The 18,865-nt window shown below is 43.0% G+C and overlaps 1 protein-coding gene across 7 annotated transcripts in view; it reads left to right on the forward strand.

Moving 5' to 3' along the window:
- LOC116948558 (poly(rC)-binding protein 3-like) overlaps window positions 1-18,865 on the forward strand; it is a 25,230-nt gene continuing 6,365 nt past the window's right edge. For 2 of the 7 annotated variants that reach the window (XR_012944908.1, XM_076069253.1), the window contains exons 1-11: window positions 8,666-8,765; window positions 9,351-9,374; window positions 9,684-9,716; window positions 9,975-10,097; window positions 10,454-10,582; window positions 11,023-11,151; window positions 11,857-11,961; window positions 12,352-12,393; window positions 12,789-12,873; window positions 13,603-13,655; window positions 14,275-14,444. Coding sequence is in view for 6 of the 7 variants with exons in the window: in XM_076069253.1 (XP_075925368.1) it covers window positions 8,691-8,765; window positions 9,351-9,374; window positions 9,684-9,716; window positions 9,975-10,097; window positions 10,454-10,582; window positions 11,023-11,151; window positions 11,857-11,961; window positions 12,352-12,393; window positions 12,789-12,873; window positions 13,603-13,655; window positions 14,275-14,444 (968 nt within the window). In the remaining variant the exon portion in view is untranslated. Of the gene's footprint in view, window positions 120-433; window positions 522-8,665; window positions 8,766-9,350; window positions 9,375-9,683; window positions 9,717-9,974; window positions 10,098-10,450; window positions 10,583-11,022; window positions 11,152-11,856; window positions 11,962-12,351; window positions 12,394-12,788; window positions 12,874-13,602; window positions 13,656-14,274; window positions 14,445-14,785; window positions 16,212-18,865 lie in introns of those variants that run through there. The other 5 variants (XM_032965360.2, XM_032965379.2, XM_076069256.1 and 2 more) reach the window with 5 other exon arrangements.

Here is an 18,865-nt window from a genome sequence, read left to right on the forward strand (position 1 = left end):
CCCCGCCCCTCGATCCCACATAACCCCCTCCCAGCCCCGCCCCTCGCTTCTTCCCTCCCTCCCTCTTCCCCGTCCATCCCCCGGGTCGCACCTCCTCGCTCCTCGCTCTTCCCCAAGCGGTGAGGACGCGCTACATTGGCGGGCACCGGTGGCCGATTTCGGTGTTCTCCGTCGCGCGCGAAGTCACCTCGCGAAACGCCGACGCCGCCGGGCGATCGCGAGGCGCGGCGACGCGGGCGGCGAGTGGCGGCGGCGGCGGTGGCGGTGGGGGGGGGTGAAGCGGACACGACGCGAAGCCTGGGCCTAGGGCCTACCTCGTCCGCCCCACCCCCCGCGGTTAAGGAGCGAGAACCGCGACGCCGCGGGACGCTCGGTGCTTCCCGAACATCCCTGAGCGCATCAAGGGGACGTTTTTGGCGTTCTGTTTGAACAGGGTTAAAGAGGCGGCGGTGCGACCTCCGGCGGGGTCTTTGTTGTCGGCGGAGCTGGGGAGGCGCGCTGCGTGAGAAGCCTGGGCCTAGGTCAGGCGAGGAGACATGAGGCCCGAAAAGCGTCGCGTTGAGAGAGGGGTGGTGGGTGGGTGGGTGGGGAGAGATACCAGTGGCTGCACAATTCCGCTTTGTTTCAGAGTTTGTCGTTTTTAGTGAGAGAAACAATCACGTTACCGAGGGTGCTTTATGCTCCTGGCCGCTTGGGTGGACAAAACCGACGTTGGGGGATACTGTGTGTGAGATGAGGTTGGGTAGGGCAATGTGCGGATGAGCCCCTGGAGTAAGGAGGGAAATGGGTAGAAAGGATCTCCCTGTGAGAACACTTGGTTGAGACGATTAAATTGATGATGTGGGGGACACTGGAGTGGGTGAATTGCTAATATTAAAGGCGGGGGTGGAGTGTCGAGATGGACTCGGGATTTGCAGGGACGGCAAATTGGGCGTAAGGCGAGCGACCGGGATTAGAGAAAGAATGGAGCGGGGGAAAGGCCGGCGGGATATTTGGGGAGATCAGCATCGGGGGGAGATAAATTTGGTCGGACTGAAGCCGGTCCTGTGTGCGGATACCTCGAGAGAGTACAGCACGTACTCCGGGCCGGGATTAAATTTACGCAAAGGAGTGTTTCCTTTGATGGCTTTTTTAGGTTTCCTGCACATTCTTAAAACGACGTCGCTTGGTACAAAGTCTGGTCCTGATTCACAGACGGCCAAATCTGCGTACTTTTTCATGCAAAAGATTATATGTTATGCATGCATTGTGCCACAATTGTGTGCATACATAATATCACTAGATATTGCATGGATGTTTTTGTTTTTTTGTAGTGTTTTCATAGCATGTTTATTGTATTTAAAAAACGTGCAATTTGATCATTGGGCCTGAAATTATTAATCCCCCCCCACTTCGCGCAAGAAGAGTGCACAAGCATTGTCATCACATCTACGCCTCTAAGGAACGAAACAGGTGGATTTCTCCACAAATCTGGCTGTCGCCTGATGATACTAGTTGTAATTACTGGCGAAACGTCGTACTCGGATTTTAAATGTGGCTTGGGTCTCCAACACACCGGTGTGCTGTACTAGTAACGAATTGCCATGTTCTGTTTACGTGACAAACCTTACTAATTGGCAGTCGGGTGGTGGCGGGTTTAACGACACATTTGTATATATTTACGAAATCTAACCCCCCAAATGTCTTATTGGTATGATTGATCCGGAAAGTGTTTTACGTGCGATTGTCCAATCTGCCGTACCTAACCGCGTGCAAATGTTTGGGTAAATCTTCAGAAACATCTGTAAGAAAGGTGTCGACAGAATTGTCTTTTTTTTGTGCCAACACCAATCGGGTCAATAAGCCGACTGATGAGCGTCCTGTTTACTACCTACGGGGTCGGTCCATGGGGAAATTAATGATTTACACGCTCTGGAAACGATGCAGTGTACATATATGCGTCATGAATGTGTGTGGCGCTTCATGTACTGTATATCTAAATTCATGAATTGTTTGTACTCATTGGTATGCCTTCGTTTAGTATATTGCTTGTTCCGTCTTAACCATTAATACTAAACGTTATGTAATATCTTATTTCTTATTCCCGATTCTTATGTTTTTTTGCGTATAAATTGTTCAACGTCATCTTGAACGCTTAAGTAGTTATCATCAGCCATGATACATCCACTGCTGAATCAAGTCCTCCCCAAGCAGTCACGTCGCTCACGTTCCCGGAATGTGCAACAATCCGGATACCTTAGCACCTGCACACGAGTTGATGCCATCGTTTCATCTCCACCGTGTACCCTGTTGTTATTCTTGACCCCCGGCCATAACACCTGCAAAAAAAGTCAAACCTGTGTAATGCTCTAATTAACGTGATATAGCTCTTAATTTCAAGCATGTCCCCTGTGCTTTGGCCACTTTTGAGCTTTTAAACGTATTTTCTGTTTCACGCAAAGGGTACGCTTTAATTCCACGGAGTCCTGGTTTTGGTCGTTGCACCAACTATTTAAAAAAAATCCAATACAGTACGATCATTTTTCTGTACAGAATATGACATTTTAATTGCTTCGTGTCACGTGGAATTATGGGTACCTTGGGACGTCACGGTCCCTGGAGGAGGAAGGCTGAGTGCGACTTCGCATTGCCCTCCCATTTTGGCTGTCGCAGCCGAGATAACTAAAATACATGCACCACAAGGGTTAGTATCAATATATTTGTCAGTGCAACTGTCACCCGATTGCGACAAATTCCAGTTGTGCAGGGGATAACATCGTTACATACATAAGTCAATTTCTCCTGTAGCATGCAAAAGTACAGTGGGATAAGCCGAGTGTCACCGGGTCTTTGTGTCCAGCTATGCTTGCCCATGCTAATTAAATAGAGCGTGATATCGCTTTGTGCAACTGGACTCGATCTGGAGGGATTTCACGTCAGCTGATACGCAAATCTGCAGGCTTTTAAAGATCGATTCGTTAATGAATGTGTATCGAACTGATTAATTTGACATATGCATGCATATTTAACGCATTTTTCACTTTTAGTTGATGGTTGCACTGCGTGAGATTGTACAAACTTGGCGGTACAGACGGGACTATAAACGAGAGAAACTGCGAAGCGGGCAACAAAACTAATATATTTTGAATATAATTGTGACATTAGTTTTGTTGCCACCCAAGGGTTTTTTTTGTTTCTGCGTAAATCTGTAAGCATGAAGTGAAGACGCCGAATCGTTTATCTAAATGGGGTAAATCTTATCAATTTTTCAGCAGAAGGTTGCCGATTGTCCCAACGTGTTCTGCGCTAATTGTTGCATTTGATGTGGAGGTTGAATTATAATTAGGGATGATTATTATCATCCCGCCTCTCATCACAGGCTCTCCTGCTAGTGTATGTTGGCGCAGAATAAAATGTGAGGAGTGACACTAATGCACCAATACAATTCTCACAGTTGTCGATTGCTTTTCCACTTTAATTGTTGCCAGGACTGATGAGTTGCACTTCTTAGTTTCCTACCACATCACTGAGTCTCTATATTGATTCTGTGAAAACTTAGCACTTAGGAAATTACGATTGCTATTGGATACTGGAGGAGGCCAGATCAGAGCCATGACTCTTGTCCTGTTACTAAACATGCTCATCAAGAGGTTTTTAGCGTTTCCAGTAATTACTTTTGGTTGCATGCAGAGATTGTTGATATCACACTGGTTACTTTTTAACTTTGCTGGTATGAAACTTTATTATTCGGTCATCATCAGGTGGGACTACAGCAAGAAACAACTGCTGAAGAAGGCGAGAGAGCTGCCATGGCACGAGGTTATATAGACTACTAGCTTTACTACCCGGCTTCGCCCGGGACTTGGATTCATCACGCCCGGTCGCCTTTGTCTCCCCAGTGGCGATATTCACACGCCACACCAGTTAGTCGTTTGAGGCTAAGTCGACCTAGGGGAGGCCCAGGACCGGTTCAAATAATCGTCACCGATGGTGGCTGTGAGCGGGAATCGAACTCGGGTCGCCAGGTTCGTAGCGCAGCGCGCGAATCGCTACGCAGTCGCTGCCCCCCCCACACACCCCCCCACACACAGGATAAAGACAAAGATCCCCCGTGTAGCCTGTGAGACTGTAGGGGGAAAGAGCTGTTAGCGAGCACCTATGAAGGCCGGCACGGCACACGAGGGGTTGGCCAGCACCATGCCCGGCCGCCTTTGTCCCCCCAGTGGCGATGTTCACACACCACACCAGTTACTCGTTTGAGGCTGAGTCGACCTAGGGGAGGCCCAGGACCGGTTCAAATAATCGTCACCGGCGGTGGTCGTGAGCAGGAATCGAACTCGGGTCGCCGGGTTCATAGCTCAGCGCGCTAACCGCTCCACCACCGCTCCCCCCACACACACACACGCGCGCGCGTCCATAGGTACACATACACGCGCTTGCTGCAGACACAACTTTCAGGGTGCGTACGGCAGTAAACGACTGAAATAATAAAGCAATGCTGCGCGAAGAACGCCTTAGACCTGCGTGACATCAGCAGGCACAGTGTTACACTTCTGCGCACGGGTCATATGACAGATGTGACGTCACAGCTCACTTGCCGTGCAAAAAATATGCATTATTGAGCTCCCCTCCCCCTAAAAATAAACTAAAGTGTATTTTTATAATTTTTACATGGTGTACAGTCTGGAAACGACCCACATGGCAAATTTCAAGTTTGTTGCATGTCGGGAAGTACGCAAAACATTTTGAAAAGACACAATCACAAATTTCCCTTTTATATATATAGATATAACCACGTGCCATGGCAGCTTTCTCCCCATCAGCAGTGGTTTCTTGCGGTAGTTGTCCCACCTGATGACGATTGCTTGTGTTGCGATCGAAACGTCGTGATTTGTTTTATTTGATTTTATTTCTAGCTACGTGACTTTTTTGAAAGAACCAAAGAGTATTCGGTCATGTTTCTGTGAAGTGCTTTGTTCAATACTATATTTGGAAATAGTTATCTGGCTGGATGATGTGAATGGATTTTTGTCTGGCCGTGTGCCAAACTCCCAAGTGCATGTGCGCTTGTCTGCGTGATGACGTCACCTGCATCCCACACCGTTGAACCGGGTTCCTGCGTGCAGACGTCACTTCTCCCCACCCACACTCCACCATACACGTGTATCCCGCACACGGAGAGGAAAGAAAGCAAAACGGAAAGAGAACACAGCGAGGGAATGTGACAAGCAGTGGGAAAGGGGGGTAGAGAGGCAAACGCGATTGAGATGGGAGAGGTGAGAATAAAGAGCGTGTGCAAGGTGAGAGAGAAACGGATCGGGGAAGTGGATGATATACAGTAGAGGGAGAGAGGGGGCAGGAATTGAAAAACCGATAGAGACAGCGAGAAATGGAAATGATTTGCAGAGAAGGCGAGAAAAAGGTGGAGAGATATTGCTATATATAAGGGAAATTTGTGAATAGGATACTTCCCAACATGCTACAAACTTGAAATTTGCCATGCGGGTAGCTTCCATACTGTACACAATGTAAAAAGTATAAAAATAGACTTTTGTATTTTGGGGGGGGGGGGGGGAATAATGGATATAATATATTGCACGGCAAGTGAGTGATGACGTCACATATGTGATGTCACCCGCATGCGGCAGAGTTACGCAGTGTGCCTGCTGAACTCATGCATCCCCCCCCCCACCCTCCGCGTCGGCCGTACATCCCGCACAAATGCGCGCCAACTGTTATCATTTTAGACTCACGGGCTGCAATCTTCTATCTATATAGACTAGGACTAAACTATTAATTTCCTGCTAGTACAATATAAGAATACAAGTTTTGCTAGCTGGGAGGGATGGACATTACAGAATTTGAATCTGTTTCTTGATGGAGTTTAAAAAAATTATTTATCTGCAAATTGATGTTGAAATGAATGACATGGGAAAAGTGACGGTTTTAGTATAGGGCTAAAATGCCGATTAAAATGTATTCATAATGATACGTTTGTGCACCTTGGTGCAATGTAAACACATCAGTTTAACTTAACCTTCACGGACTGAAATACAATAAAGCCCGAAGCAGATTGTCTAGTCGTGTATTGATAGTCAATTCAGTCTCTTATTTCTGTAATTCAGCAGTGGGTGGACCAAGGCCTTGCATTGCCTGAGCAGGATATTAAGAGTGCTTTTAACATTAATTTTAAAACTGTCAACTGTATTGGTGCCTTTTTAAGTAAAGGGGGCTAAATAACTTTTGTCACAGTGAATGTTCTTTATTCCTTTTGAATAAAAACTGAGCACACATCACAGTGATGGTTTTAAAGCAGATCCCATCATTTTCAATTATATTTACAAAATCAACTTTTTAGATGATATAATATAACAATTTCAGTTGTACCACGTCCAGTGAACATGTGAATGTGGAACTTTTCCCAGGCTTGGTCGGATTGATATTTTATCCAGCTCTTTCTGCATTACCACTTTAATCATGTGAAATACGCAAGCCGTTTGAAAAAAAACCCCTTTAATTTCATCTTAATCTTGACCACGTACATTTTTTTTAATAAAATGGCTGCTTTTGTCTTGCATACTTTATCACAGCTGCTGTGTGCTAATTTAGTCATGGTGTATGCAGTGTGCTTGATTAATCATTGCACAGGGCAGTGATATTTACTCCAACAATGCTTACCAATTGGTAAGATTTTGAAATAAATATCCTTGTATATATACAATTTAGGGTTGGTATTTGTGATCTTTTTCTTCCAATTGCACTTTAATATTTGATGCCCGGTTTTTTTAATTTCAGCATTTGTCATTAAAACCCACACTTTGAGGCTGTAATTTAATGTTCCATGTGCTCCAGAATGCATTGTTTACTCCCAATTTAAGTTGAATTATGATGGATGGTTGTCTCCTGAGTTTCGCTGCTTGGAAGGCATATTTTATGGTTTTTAGACCTGTGAAGAATATCCTGAGAAAAGGGCCTTTTATCTGAAGGTTGTGTTTTGTTTTGACTGCTAAGGTACTGATCGAAACTCAGCTTTGCGTTTTGACACGCAGGAGTTTAAGGAAGCCATCGCTTTTGCGCTAAAACACGTCACCTTTTCCCATCACATTCTGGAATGACATCTAAATAACACCTGTTTCTTGGTTTAATTTCAGTCACACCTGTAATGGTCTTGCTCATGTGATGTTCCCAAAATACAACGGTGTTGGCTCAAAACGAACATTGCTGTATATCGGAGTGCAGCTGGCACATGTACGATTTTAAACAAGGTTATCTGCATGATATTGCGAGGTGGAGTTAACATTCAAATTAACAACAAAGTGGAATGAGTTTTGTGAGTACTTACAATGAGCACTATCGTCATTATATGTAGATACAATTTGTCATTAATTTAACTTAATTGATCCAACCTGGTTGGACAGTGAGAGCTAATCAGGTGTTCGACTTAACCATGTATATTTTTTTGTCAGCATTGAGTATATGTTTTGTCCTATTTGACATCTTTAACTCATTCGTGTATCTAGCCCATGACTTGATTTTGTAGTCTTTTTTTATCCAGGGCTCAAAGTGACACTGCTGTCACTACATTTTCACTTATCAAGACTTTTGCCCCCTGGCATGCTGATATAACTAGCTGTAGGGGTTGCTAATGGTAAAATGGAACACTTTATCATCGTAAGCACTATACAGTTCAAACATTGCCACTATAATTTTTGTTAATTTAATGTAATATGTCCACATTCGTTATTTCGCTTTTCCTTTAATAAACGTGTTTTACTTTAATCTGCACAGGGATCACAGTAAACTGGGTGTATTTATATCAGTTGATACTATTGTAAAGACATTGAGTCTCATCTTTCCTTTAATCTCATTCGTGTACAGATATTAAAAGCGTCCTCCCTCTGGCATGGCTAGGCAGCGGTGGTAATGTGTTAATGACTCAATATGGATGAAGGATGGGGATAGGCACTCGCTATAGTGAGTGGTGCATTTACAAAAACACCAGAGGAAAGGATTAACATGGCACAATATACTTCACCCTCCGGGTTTATATTAGAACAGGTGTTTAAAATATTAATGCAATTTTGTGGATTCGAAACATTTGATAGTTAAAAATATATCCTATGAGCAGTGGTTATCATCTGTATGTTTAAACTACCAAATTATAATTGGTATCACCTTTACAGAACTAATTTGAGTTTTTCTAGATGTGCGCATTGATACATGCACTGTACATTGTCTGCTGGCTTTAAATAATTCACCAGTGTGCCATATTGTGCCTGCGTAACCTTACAATGGCACATTGTGTGTTCACATTCTGGCCTCCCACCGTCTTTGGCCTAATGCCCAATCAATTGCATATGTTATAATCCCATACTGTGCTTTGAGTTAAGCTGTGTATGTTTTGCCACTGAATCAAGGATTACTAAAATGGCGGACTGTGAAGCCTGCAGGGGATATGAGACGCTTTCATCTGGAATTCCACTCAGGAGGCTGCAATAATTATTCTAAGTAAACACAACAAGGACAAATACTTTGGGTGTGGATTTATTTGTACAAGGGAATGTAATTCTGAAAATTTAGTAACACCCACGTGAGCAGCGCCACTGATATAGTTTACTGGAGATGCATTGTGTAACAGCCTGCAATGCCTTTGACTTGACATGGCTGTGTGTGTGTGCGCGTGTAGTGTTAGGTCAAGCTTTGCTGTCACAATGAGTCTCGGAGGTACTCAGGCCGAAGGCGGCCCCAGCTTCACTCTGAGCATCCGTCTACTGATGCACAGCAAGGTGAGGCTGCACACACTTGCACCCTGCAGCCTCACGCTGTAATGCAGGTTTTTTTTGTTTGTTATGGATGATTCAAATACAAACTATAACAAATATTGTCACTTTATTAACCTTCACAATCTCACACTGACCAACATGATGAAGAATGGTCAAACAAGCCCCTCACATGGCATTTTGAGGACTTTATTCAGCAGTGGACTGACAGTGCGGTACTTTTGTATTATTTTGTTTGTTTTGGGTTGTCACGTCTCATTGGATAGCGCCATGCCGTTTGAACCTTCCTGTATGCCAATCGTGCTCAATTATTCCAGACATTGAACTGGATTTGGTTATCGATTCCATGACTTGAAATTTGATAAGCGATTCTATAAACTTAACAAAAATCATATTAAATCTATAACAGTCGTAGTGTCATGTTGGATTGGATACTCTAGTCACACAAACAATTGTGAATATTGTACAGTTCTCTGTATAGTACGTCCTTTGTTTTGATGAGTTTTAGTGCATTAGAAGTCACGTGCGATTTGCAGTTGAGAAATGCGATCAATTGTTGGTAATATGATGCTTTCTATCTCTGGCCCACAGGAAGTTGGAAGCATCATCGGAAAGGTGACTCATCCGCATCATTATTATTGTAATCAAAGCCTTGTGCTGCACTGATGTTAAATAAAAACATATTTCTGCAAATATTAGATGTAATATTCCTTATACACCTGCACACCGTGAATGCAGATTTCAATAAGTAAAGTGAATGTGTTTAAAGTATTTCTGAACTGAATGTTCAAACATATTTTTTTCATATTTTGAAAATAATGGACTGCATAAAAGCTTACCTACATCACCAGCGTCTAATTGAGTGGCTTATATTGAGTGGTGCTGCTGTCATTAAGTCCTTCCCCATCTCTTTGGAATGTGCAGAAAGGAGAGTTTGTGAAGCGAGTCCGAGAGGAGGTAAGCACTCGTCCCCTCACTCATCTTGGTCATCATAAACATTATTGTCCCACCTAACATCCTGGGGGAATTAAATTCTGAAGTTAGACTCTATGAATGTGGGATTTGGGTGGTGGAAGATTATACACTATTCTTCTGCCCCGAATGAAAGTGTGTGTGTGTGTGTGTACTTTCTTGAATGCCACATTTTCCTCATTGCACAATTTTCTGTTACATTTCACAAGTCATTGCGCTACGCCCTTTGTCTCCCATTGACAGAGCGGAGCTCGCATCAACATCTCGGATGCAAATTGCCCCGAGCGCATTGTGACAGTGACGGGGCCCATGGAGTCCATTTTCCTGGCCTTTGCACTGATCACACACAAGCTTGAAGAGGTAGCACTGTCTCGCATCCAAACTGTGGGGCTTGGGCAAAGGGTGCAACCATTGTATGAGATTTGTCTGGAATAGCCTGTTTGAGCTTTTGTCTAAAAGAAACTTCACGAGCGCCTATTCTTTTGAAGTATGTTTTGTCCCTATACCATTGTTTAATTAAATCCTTTATAGATCAGTAACAATTACCATTTAACCATCCAGCCATCTGAGGTTCCTGTACAACCCAGCCTTGTTTACAATTGCAATTTGGCATGAGCAGATGTACATTGGTCTCGTGTTTAAAATGCAGGGTTCTTTGTTGTCAATATGGTTGTTTTGGTTGGAGAGTCATGTCCTGTTAAAATGTGCAATGCATGCAGGACATGGGCAGCACCCTGTCGGGTGGTGTGATGATGAGCCGCCCGCCTGTAACTCTGCGCCTTGTGGTGCCGGCCAGCCAGTGTGGCTCGCTCATCGGCAAAAGCGGAAACAAGATCCAGGAGCTCCGAGAGGTGAGTGCTGAGTTTGTCGATTATAAATGTTATAGTTGTAAATCGTGTAATTGGTTAATGTGATCCCCGCGGCCACTAGGCACAATGTTAAAATACATTTGAGTAAATCTTGACTTAAAGCTTTCGTGACTGCAGGTATTCATATTCTTTGGGTCTTTCGGTAAAGCCACGAGGCAGGAGACAATACGTATTGTCTCCTGCCTCGGCAGCTCTCTCGCTATTTTTTTTTACCTGATGACGATTGCTTGTGTTGCGATCGAAACGTCGTGATAATATTATTTTTCTATCTACGTGGCTTTACCGAAAGACCCAAATAATATATACTCGATTTTTGTATTGAATAGTGACCATGAAACTTTTAAGATTTTTACATGATTATAATTGTATTAACAAAAGGCCCATTTGGTCTCTGTGCACGTGTTTGGCACGTGTGAGTGCAGTCGACTGGGGCACAGGTGCAGGTGGCAGGAGACCTGTTGCCGAACTCCACTGAGCGTGCCGTCACTATTTCCGGCACGCCAGACGCCATCGTCCAGTGTGTGCGACAGATCTGTGTGCTCATGATGGAGGTGAGTGATGATTTTTATTCATGTGTGTTTTACCGTTGCATGCAAGGAGATGTGTGACCCATGTTTATGTTAAATATTGATGTTGGTTAGATAGCTCAGAAGGTTAATTCCCAATTTCGTGCCTTGGCTATTAAGGTGTATTAACTTTTGGTCAGCTTCCTTGAAAAAAATGTTTATATAGCGAGTTGATGGTTTCAGATTTCTATATACTTTTGCTTCATTATACCTAACTTTCATAGAAACTGTTTTATCATCATGCTGGTTTGGCCAGTCCATTGATTTTTCTTTATACACAGTGTAAAATAATAAGCCGTTACCATTTTTCATTAGTCGGGTTTAAATGTATGTGGCAGATATACGCACATAGCATACCGTTAAATTATCTAAATAACTAAAGATTGCTATAAAGAGCAAGATTGATTTTCGAGGTTATAGGAGGCCTGTGCAACCTTGAGTTGAACTGGTAACACATTTAAGAAATAACCTATAGGCTCTGCATGCAACATAAAGAAGTGAATTTAACAATACACTGCACGTACCAAATAATAAAACGTTAAAATAAAATTTGGAGTATTGTTGAAAAGTAAAACTGGGGCTTGTGTGTACAGCAAGTGTTTGGGGTAGAGTGGTGTTGGTCCTGAGGACTTGATGCTTTGGCTGTGTGATGTGTGGTGATGTCGTTTGATGTGACGCATTTGTCTTCAGTCTCCCCCCAAGGGAGCCACCATCCCTTATCGCCCCAAGCCAGTGTCTTCCAGCGCCCCTGTCATCTTTGCTGGAGGCCAGGTCAGGGACCACTCCACCTACAATGTGCGCCATTCCTCTTCTCGTTCACAAATGCATTGTTTGCCAAATGTACATGGGGGGCAGCAGCTCTTTTGTCAGTCCACTCATGGAAGAAGGCCTCCCCATGCCACGTTGATTAATTATGGAGATTATCTGCTCATACTTCACGATGGCCAGTGTGTGTTGGTGAAGATGGAGAATATAGATGTGGAACTATAAATCATAAAACAATGGATTTTGGTGCATTGCCTTCTACTGAGATGCAGAGAGTGCTGCCCCCACAGACGCCAGTGATATCATGCTCTGGCATGCACGATGTGTTCACCCATCCAAGCGTAATGCAATGCTTAAGCAATTAAAACGTGTAAATAAAACAATATGTACTTTTACTAAAACATTGCATTTTTTTAACAGGCATACACCATTCAAGGGCAGTACGCCATCCCCAACCCTGATGTAAGTTGCATGCGTGTATCTCCTGGTATCAGCATTGAATGGTGCTACTTGTAACGTTTGTTGAACTGTCCATTATGTCTTTCTGTTGCCGATTAGTTGAAAATTTGCACCAAAACAAAAGTTAACTTCCATCATAGAGGTTTTTGGGTTAGATCGCGTAAATATATAAATGTGTCGTTAAAACCCGCTACCCGACACAGCCAACTTAGTAAGGGTTGTCACGTAAACAGAACATGCCAATTCGTCACTAGTTAACTTACAGCAATATATTTTTGAAAGGGACTGCGAACAAGTATATAAAGGAAAAACGCATTCTATAAAAGGACCCTTATTAGTCGGTCATGGCCCTATAAATAAATTATGATGACGATGTTGGTGGTGCTTTGTGTACACAGCTGACTAAGCTGCATCAGCTGGCCATGCAGCACACTCCCTTTACACCCATCAACCAGGCATCCTCTGGCTACCAGGCGACACCAGGTGAGTTTTACACAAACTGGCCAGATGACTGCTGCTCATGCAGCAATTTATAGAGGAGCCCATATATTTATATGATTATTTCACTATGACTGTGTGTTTAGCATGGTTAGGCTACATCCGGTGCGAAAGAAGTTCAATATATATACAAATCTGTTTGTGCCAGAGATTACGGGAAGACAATTTGTAGACGGGCAATGACGTGCAGTAATTGGGATTAAGTTTAATAATTAAGATTAGATTTGTTTCTTTCATAGCAGGAGACAGGTCATAAGTTGGCGCATTATACAGATTGTTTGCATTTACGCAAAGCGTAAAGTAGCAACCGATAAACAAAATCCAGTGGACTTGGCACTGGCAGGTGACTAGAGACATGGTGCATAGGGATGGGAAAAGTACTTTTTGTCTAAGTATGATTCAGACTGGAAATTTAGGTATTAACCACTGAGAAATTATTAATCAGCCATGACTTTTAACTATCTTAATTATAAACTTTTGGAGTATAATTATTCAGCATTAACATTAGCATTGGTTTCACATTCCTTAAAAATGTACCTTCTTCACATGGGAAAACTGTGTGTGTCAGGTCTCCTTTATTGCCTTGATCATTAATTGCTGAGAGAGTCGAGCAAAAAGCTTGTTCATGAGCGGGTGAGGATGCCAGTTTGATGCGGCTGTGTGACCGTGCCCGTGTGTGCTGTATCTTCACCTTTGTTCTTTCTTTTTACAAAGGTGTTGACGCCAGTGCCCAGATGAGCACCCACGAGATCAGCATCCCCAACAATGTGAGTCGAGGCATGCTGGATGGGCCTGGCTGACACACACAGCCCTGAACCCCGAGCTAAATAACTGCACTGGCTGCCTCGGATTTTTTGTCGCCGATTTCTAATTGTTCATATCGTAAATACCGGTCCAACCTTCCTCATAAAGCCTTCTCTGTTTCCAATAAAGCTCATCAAATTCCAGTTGGAAAGTGAAGGCTGACGATTGAGGTCCATTGGAGAACCACCGAAGTAGAATGTGTGGCTTGTTTCATAAACAGTCCATACACAATTGGATGGAATAATTTACAGCAGTTTTATCGTCCTTTTTGTGTTGATTTAGATTTTAGGTGGTTGTTTATTTTGTTTCCACCATAAAAAAAGAGTTCCTGAATGAGTTGTAAACAGAAAAGACTAGCCAACGGCTATCTGATTATTGGGATCCGGGGATTGTATGGTGCTACTTGAGTGTCTAGTGCATTTCTTAAGTGCTACAGAGTTACACTAAAGGGAATTATGATTTTGTAGGAGCAGTATTCTATCACCTCTACCTTTCATTTCTTCAACTTTGCAACAGCCAGACTATGCTCCATACACACATGGATAGTTCCTGATGCACGTATACACGTGTGTGTGCCTGCAGCTCATCGGCTGCATCATCGGCAAGCAGGGCACCAAGATTAATGAGATCCGGCAAATGTCAGGTGCACAAATCAAGATCGCCAGCGCCATTGACGGTGCCACTGACCGACAGGTCATCATCACTGGCTCCCCGGCCAACATCAGCCTGGCTCAGTATCTCATCAATGCCAGGTGAGCAGCTGTTCATTTCCCTTGCACCTGGTCTTCAATTCTATACTTTATTGCTATGTCCCCAGATTTTTGGTGATCCTTCGGTCTTTTTCAATTCCGATGCCAGCATTTGTCATATTCGGAGGCCGTGAACTTCACAGTGCCTCAGCTACAGTTGATCGACCCATCTCATCACCACTGTCATCACCTTCTAATTCTGCCCACACTGCTGTCTTTGATTGTTTGCGAATGACCCTCGCGAAATTGTACGTGCTGCCCCGCCGGGTGTGGCACTGTGCACAGTGAGAAGCGGTGGCGACACGCGTGATTGAGTGCTGGTGTTCTCTGGGCGCTCCTTGCAGGCTCACCACGGAGGTGTCTGGAATGGGCAACATGTAGAGGGGGCTGCCTCCCTGCCCCACCCCCAACCCCGACCTGCCCCGTCCTGCCCTGCCCTGCCCTCTCCCACCCGCGCCCCGGCAACAAGCTTGGTCTCGACGCGTGCTATAAGATCTCACGTGCAGAGGCGGTGCGCCTGCGCAGGGGTTTTAGGGTGATGCCAAAAAACACCCCCGCATAAAAATGGAACTTTCCCGTAAGCGGTGCTTGTGTCCATGTGCCGCATCGCGCTCCTGTTTTTCTGTAGGGGTGTTTTATATCGAGATGTTTAAATTCACACCGGGTTCACCCCCCTTCTCACACGGTATTTGATTAAATTTGGTTTAATAGCAAGGGACAGCACGTATAACAACAGGCTGAGCATATTGAAAAAATAGTAGTTGAAAAGGACAACTGAAAAGATTTTCAGAAACAAAGGTTAATTTTTTTTTGCTTCGAAGTGTGGCTGATTTAGTGCACAGTGCTGGCAAGTCTGGTCAGTTATTACTGCCTGCGTGTAGTGCAAGTGGTAAATTTTGAAGTGTTTGACAATAACATGTGCTGGAATTATTAAACTATTTTGAAGTGAAGGTGTCGAGCTGTACCAGTATCGGTTTACAGTCCCTCACCTCTTGGGCTCAGTGAAATGCTCCAAACTTTCTGTTGTCTGAAGCCATGATGAAGCCTCTTGCTTTGAAAGTTAATGATGTCTCCTTTTATACTACAGTACTATTGACATGTCAGTAAAGTCACTGTTAAAAATAAGCCTGTATAAAAAACATTGTTTGATTTTAAGAAATAAACCAATGTAATACAGTATATTTTCTGCTTTTTTTTTGTTAATTCAAGAGAATCTCAGTGTAGTGGTCAAACGGGGTGAGATCATTGTCTTTAGCAGTTGTAAAGTCATTAGTCATTACCATTGTTTTGTAAACATTAAAAACATGTTGGTTTTTTTTAAGTATTCATTCCTATTGATATTGGGAAGCAGGATTAAGCGGAGTTTTCACCCTTTCACTCATTATCTCCGTAAAGCAAGCCATGTAAGTCGCTTTCACTGGGCACTCGGGTTGGGGGTGCTGCCCGGGCCATAACGAGGTTTTGTTAGACGATTAGAAACGGACGTACGTATGCAGAACCCTCCTTTAAAGTAGTGATTAGCATCGGCTTAAATTGAACTGTTTAAATGTGCAGTCTCTCCAATCAAAATAAGTGAACAGTGCTAATGCGCATACTTACTGGCACTTCCCGTATCTTGCCAGCGCATGTTTTATAAGGTTAGAAAAAACAAATGCTTGTGTGAGTTGTATTCAAGAGTGTATATCTGCATTCTGTACTGGAAGGTGACACATCCCGCGATTACGCATGCGTCCGAGACCTTTTGAGCAATACAAGACTTGATGTACCGGATTCTTGTGGTCTGTTTTATCGTTCTCCTAAAGTGAATGCAATACTCAAGCTTTCTCGTGACAGCGGCGTAGTGCTTGAAGAGTGATATTGCAGAATGAAAGGAGCTATTACTGGTGGTGTGGGGGTGTTTTGTATGGTGTGTGCGTGCGTGCACTTTGGCTAGTGCATGTATGTTTTTTTCTGTGATGCCTATCCTCAGGAGTGCATGAACACTAGCTGGCCCATCCACAGCGATCTTCTAGACCAGTCGTTCTAAGAGCAAGGTGGTCCCATGTTTTGGTAGTAAATGGATCAAGAAAGGTAAGTGTAAATTCATCAGTGGGGAACGGCTTTAATGCCGTATATGTTTCCTGGCGAAACATAGCATATGTAGGAAGCCGGGACGTCTTCTAGAATACGTTATTGTATATCCTTTAAGTGGGAATTCGTATGTGGATTTGATTAATTTGGTTGTGATACATTTTTATACAACAGGACCCATTGGCCTTGCAAGTGCTGTCACAAACTCTTAATATTCACACTACAGAGATTAGTGGGCAGTGGCAGTAATCAAACCATTCTCTATATCCTGGCTCGATGGTAAGTGCGCTACCGCCACTACCAAACCAGGCAATGTACTCCCAAACTGCTGGCTTCCAGAGAGGCTGGTGAATGCGTGTGTGTGTGTATATTGAGATGTGTGCAATTTAATGTGAGGTCATGAAGGCTGAATGTTTTTCACCTATGTGTGTATTGCTATTGCATGGTAGTTTTAATGCATGCATAATTTTATGAACTTGAATGTTTTCATGCAACCATTTCTGGTGTATTTGGCAGTGGCCAAAATGTGTTCAAAAAGTCCTCTAAAAATTGTGATGTTGACTACTAAATATTAGACATAAATGGACCCTGCAGTTAACCATGGGCCATACTACATCAACAATAGTATTGGGCCCATTGTACCAAGTCTCTGTCGGTGTCTTTGGGCATCTTTGCAGCAACCACAGAAGAACCACACATTCACTCTGACAGCCTCTATTTTTCGATTTCACTTAAAGAAAAAACCCATGCATTTATAGTGTAGATGACATGTGCAGGGTGAAATCATGAACAGGTGGGTACAACATGCCCATGCCTGCTCGTACTGAATGTACCACGCTTCCTCAAAAAAATATCACTTGGGATTCTATAAATTCCATAATTTTCAAGAGATTATTCGAATGCCAATTGCGTAGTGTATTTTATCTGTGTATAGTTCTTTATTATTAGCATTTGCACCTCATTACAAATTTAATTCAATGCCCTTTAATGGTGTGACCCTTTTGAGATTTGTTTTCTTGTATTTCATTATTTATCATGCAAATGGAAATATTTAGCTAGTGTTTAATGTGTTTGAAGCTTGATTTGCATTTCACAACCAAGGACTCGTTTCAAGTTTTTGGACAAGTAACCTCAATAGAAAACACTGATAAATTAATTATTCGAATGGGTGAGATTTTTAAGTTGAGAGTATTGTCTCATCACCATTGGGTCATTTTTATTTGGGTTCGTATTTCAACATTTCCTCGCGACATCTCTTCCCAAGCACATCAACGCAAGTCTTTACCCTTCAGCTCTGTGCCCTAGAAACCAGCAACCCAATTGTGACCATTAACCATATAACCGGACCACAGATTACAACTATAGGGCAACATTGGATAGTACGATTATCGACTTTGTATTGATCGCTTTAGTATATTTAATCATTAATTTCAAGAATCATGTAACTGATAGTCGAATCCAGTTCAATTTTAGAAGGAATACACTTGTTGGTACACTTGAACGTTAACACCACACGGCGCGTTGCAAAGCGATTGGTAGTGGCATCCATCATAAGGCACCCAGTGGCAGGGCTCCCATCAGTCACCGCGTGGTATGTACATCAGCCACACGAAGGACTGGACTTTTACTGTTTATGTTATTGTTCGACGTATGCAGCAAGCTAATCCATTGTTTTCCTATTGCATACCATTTATCGATAATGCTAAAAACCTGCAATTAACCCTGTGGTTTGTAAGCTCGTAAATTACAGGTCCACTTTTAAAATTTAACACAAACACGTTATGGACAATTTAATCCTACACGTCTGTGAAAGAGGAGGCGGTGCTTAAGTTATGGAAAAGGTCAGGACTCTCATAGTTGTCTCACTGATTTATCTATTTTCGATGTGCATTTTGAGTTAATTTTATATTTTTGGATATTTATTGGTTTGGATACTCCGCTCAGGTTCTACTTCACATCATGCTGACAGCACCGTTAAGTTACGTTTTTGGAAAAGCTAGGAAAACATGAAACCTACAAAATGCTTAAGTTTCAGAAGGTGCCAACAAGACACCTGATAAATGTTTAACAAGGTGCACAGTATTTTCACTGCATAAACAGCAAGAATCCATATGCTCTGCTGTACACCAGAGTGGCTATAATCATTCGGTAATATGACCACGTGATGTGAAATACAGTACATATGTTTTTGGAACCAAATGTTTCTAATATTGTGAGCTCACCCTTTGGGGCAAGTTTATCTTTGAGCAGTATATTTTTTAAAGGTAAAATATTAAAAGTGTGGATTCTGTTGCCTACAACAGTGATCTGAAATGTTTGCTGTACTACATTGAATTGTGTATTGCTAGTTTTTT

This window comes from Petromyzon marinus, chromosome 2, assembly GCF_048934315.1.
Source record: "Petromyzon marinus isolate PM22_M1 ecotype Great Lakes invasive population chromosome 2, UKy_Petmar_22M1.pri1.0, whole genome shotgun sequence".
Lineage (NCBI taxonomy): Eukaryota > Metazoa > Chordata > Hyperoartia > Petromyzontiformes > Petromyzontidae > Petromyzon > Petromyzon marinus.